This window comes from Paramisgurnus dabryanus, chromosome 2, assembly GCF_030506205.2.
Source record: "Paramisgurnus dabryanus chromosome 2, PD_genome_1.1, whole genome shotgun sequence".
NCBI classification, from domain to species: Eukaryota; Metazoa; Chordata; class Actinopteri; order Cypriniformes; family Cobitidae; genus Paramisgurnus; species Paramisgurnus dabryanus.
Window position 1 is genome coordinate 21,623,322 of NC_133338.1, and position 3,398 is coordinate 21,626,719.

Here is a 3,398-nt window from a genome sequence, read left to right on the forward strand (position 1 = left end):
ACGACAGTTAAAGAAATCATGTATAAATAAGAATGTAAAATAAGTAGGGTTGTCAAAATTCCCAAATTAATTTTAACGCCACTAATTTTATTATTGCGCGATTAACACAATTTCAGTTTGACCCTTGGTCTAGCCCACAGCTGGATGAATCGAGACAAAGCAAGTGACTCACGCTGTCTAGATGAGATGGAGGTTTTCATTAAAAAAAAAGAACATTAAGCTCTCGGCTAGCGAATCCAATGCTCTAAATGGTCATTAAACATCTAAAATGATCTTTATCTGTACGTTTCCTGAGAGGTGAACCGTCCCAAATTCATAATCTAAAGCAAATATGCGTCTTCATTCACTTTTTGGTTTAGTTTTTAAAGCATGCAAAAATGACAGAAAATAGACTGCAGGACTTGCTTGATGTTAAAATAATTATTAAGAGTAGGGCTGGGCAAATCGATTTTTCTATTAATCGTTTTTTTTTACACGGTCGATTCAAAATCGATTCTCAAGGCCACGAATCGATTTTTTTCATATTTATTTCCGCAAACATTCAGGTAAGATTAACGTTAATGTAATTACTAGTCTTCTCCACCAGATGTCACCCTCTTTTTTGCCTCGCGCGATGTTACCAAGGAGCGAGATGCGCGAGCCTGTCATTCATTCAGTGCTTAAAATGGCGGTTTCAGGTGCCTCGTCAATGTTGATGCCACCTTCACAGAAAAAGTCAGAGGTATGGAAGCATTTTAAATTTTGCAAGCAAGATGATGACGATAGTGTTGTGAACAAGAGCAAAGCTATATGCGTGATTTGTAATGCAGAGGTAAAATACTGCAGTAATACTCAAAATCTGCGGAATCATTTGACGAGACATCACCCAGACGTTACCACGCCCCCACAGCCGAGCACACAACCGAAAATTTCAAATGCATTCACAAGCAAACTTCCTCACAATTCACCTCGTGCACAAAAGATCACTGAATCAATTGTATATTTTATTTGCAAAGACATAAGGCCATACAGCGAAGTCGAAAACGACGGATTCCGTTACATGTTGAATGTGCTGGAGCCTCGTTATTGTATTCCTAGTCGCAAACGGATGAGCGAAGAGATTATCCCAAGACTGTACAATGAAGTGAAGCAAAACATTACTCGGTCGCTACAGTCAGCGGACAGAGTGGCCCTCACATGTGACGGTTGGACGTCAAGACATCAAGACACATATGTCACAATTACCTGCCACTATTTAGATGACTGGGTTCTCATTTCAAACGTGTTGCAGACCAGAGCTATGCAGGATAGTCACACAGGGGCAAATATATGCGCATTGCTTTCAGATGCGTTGGAAGAGTGGGGGCTTACTGATAAAGACCCTATCATTGTGACCGACAACGCTACCAATATGATCCGTGCCGTGGAGATGATGGAGCTGCTCCATATTGGCTGCTTTGCTCATACAATAAATCTAGCATCACAAGCAGCACTGAAACTTCCGGCCATCTCTCGGTTGCTAGGTCGAGTTAGTCGCATAGTGACATTCTTTCACAGGAGCGCTAACGCTAACAAAGTTTTCAAAGAAAAACAGACGCTACTAAACTTACCCTGTCGCAAACTTAAAATTGACGTCGTGACCAGGTGGAACAGAGCGCTGGACATGCTCGGCAGATTTTTGGAGCAGCAGCCGGCAATCTCAGCCGCACTTCTCTCTCCTGAAGTCCGTCGGAGCGAAAAGGATCTTTGCACTCTGACAGAGGTGGATATAACTGTGGCCGAAGACATCGTGAAAGCTCTTCGGCCGATGAAGAGTGCAACTCTGGTAATGTCTGGGAAGAACTCCGCTACTCTATCTATTATTGCACCATTGCACACACAGCTCCTTGATGAGATGCGCTCGACTGCCAGTGATTCGACTGTCATAAAGGAACTCAAATCTGCCGTGCATGACAACTTGAGGTTTAGGTAGGTTTACAAAAACAGCTAGTACTGCATATAAAATGTAAACATTTGTGTGAATTTTACAACAGATTGCATTATTGTTAATTGTAAGTTTGTGTATGTTGATGCCATAAGGTAATTTAAATGTGATTGTCTAATCTTTAAAGATATGCAAATCTAAAAGAGAAGCTGTATGTTGCATCTGCCCTGGACCCTCGTTTCAAGACTCCTCCTTTCATATCTGAAGAGGAACGTGAGGACACATTCACAACATTGATCAATGAGATTGTCACTCTTGAGCAAGCTAAGGTAGGTTATCAAGTTTAAAACTGAAAATGTATATGTATATATATGTATATATATATATGTATATATATATATATATATATATATATATATATGTCTATATATGTATATGTATATGTATATGTATATGTATATGTATATGTATATATGTATATGTATATGTATATGTATATATGTATATATATATGTATATATATATATATATATATATATGTATATGTATATATATATATATGTATATATATATATATATATATATATATATATATATATATATATATATATGTATATATATATATATATATATATTAAAGTAATATTATAAAATGGGCAACATTAAATTTAAATGCAGTTTTAATTGACATTTTCCTCGTTTCTAACTATCAGCAGCAAGGATCTGATAGTGCTGGCAATGGAGGAAGTGCACCTGTAGAGGAGCAAAAATGCCTTGATGAAGGTGACCCCTCCCCAGCCCCACCAAAGAGGTCAAAAGAATCCTGTGCGCTGTTGGATCTGCTTGGGGCAGCCTATGCACCAGTGGCTACAGTAGTCTGTGCTACTGCTGCAGACAGGGCACGAGAAGAAGTTGGCAAATATAGAGAAGTTACACCTATACCGCTCTCAGAAGATCCACTTAAGTGGTGGTGCAAGCATGGAGTGTACCCACTTTTGTCCATCCAGGCAAAACGCTACCTTTGTGTTCCAGGGACCAGTGTCCCAGCTGAAAGAATTTTCTCCACAGCTGGAGACATTATAACAGCTCAAAGAAGTTGCCTTCTACCAGAGCACGTTGACCAACTCCTTTTCTTGCAAAAAATTACAGTTTTAAATGAGGCAATGTTACTGAATTACAGTTTTAAATGAGGCAATGTTACTGTACTTTGTGTACTAGTGTTAAAGTGTTAGTTTATGTAAAAGTGTAATTTATAAATGTATTCCTCATGTATGAATTTCGTTCTTCTGTTGAACACAAAATTTGACTTCCATAATATTGAAAAAAAGCCATTTTGAGATCAAAAACAGTTTGGTTCCCCATATTCTTCAAAAAATCTTGTATTTTTGTTCAGCAGAAGAAAAAAATTATTATACATGATGAATACATACATAAATAATAATAACGTAGTTCACCAAAAAATTATCACCAATAAGCCAGTATTAGTTGTCCTACA

At 37.8% G+C, this 3,398-nt stretch overlaps 1 protein-coding gene across 1 annotated transcript; it reads left to right on the plus strand.

Moving 5' to 3' along the window:
* Positions 1-1,039: 1,039 nt before the first annotated feature.
* Positions 1,040-3,093, plus strand: LOC135730617 (E3 SUMO-protein ligase ZBED1-like). The gene is made up of 3 exons (XM_065248517.2): positions 1,040-1,947; positions 2,091-2,232; positions 2,617-3,093. Exons 1-3 carry the CDS (start codon positions 1,040-1,042, stop codon positions 3,091-3,093), a joined length of 1,527 nt encoding a protein of 508 aa, XP_065104589.1.
* Positions 3,094-3,398: the final 305 nt, after the last annotated feature.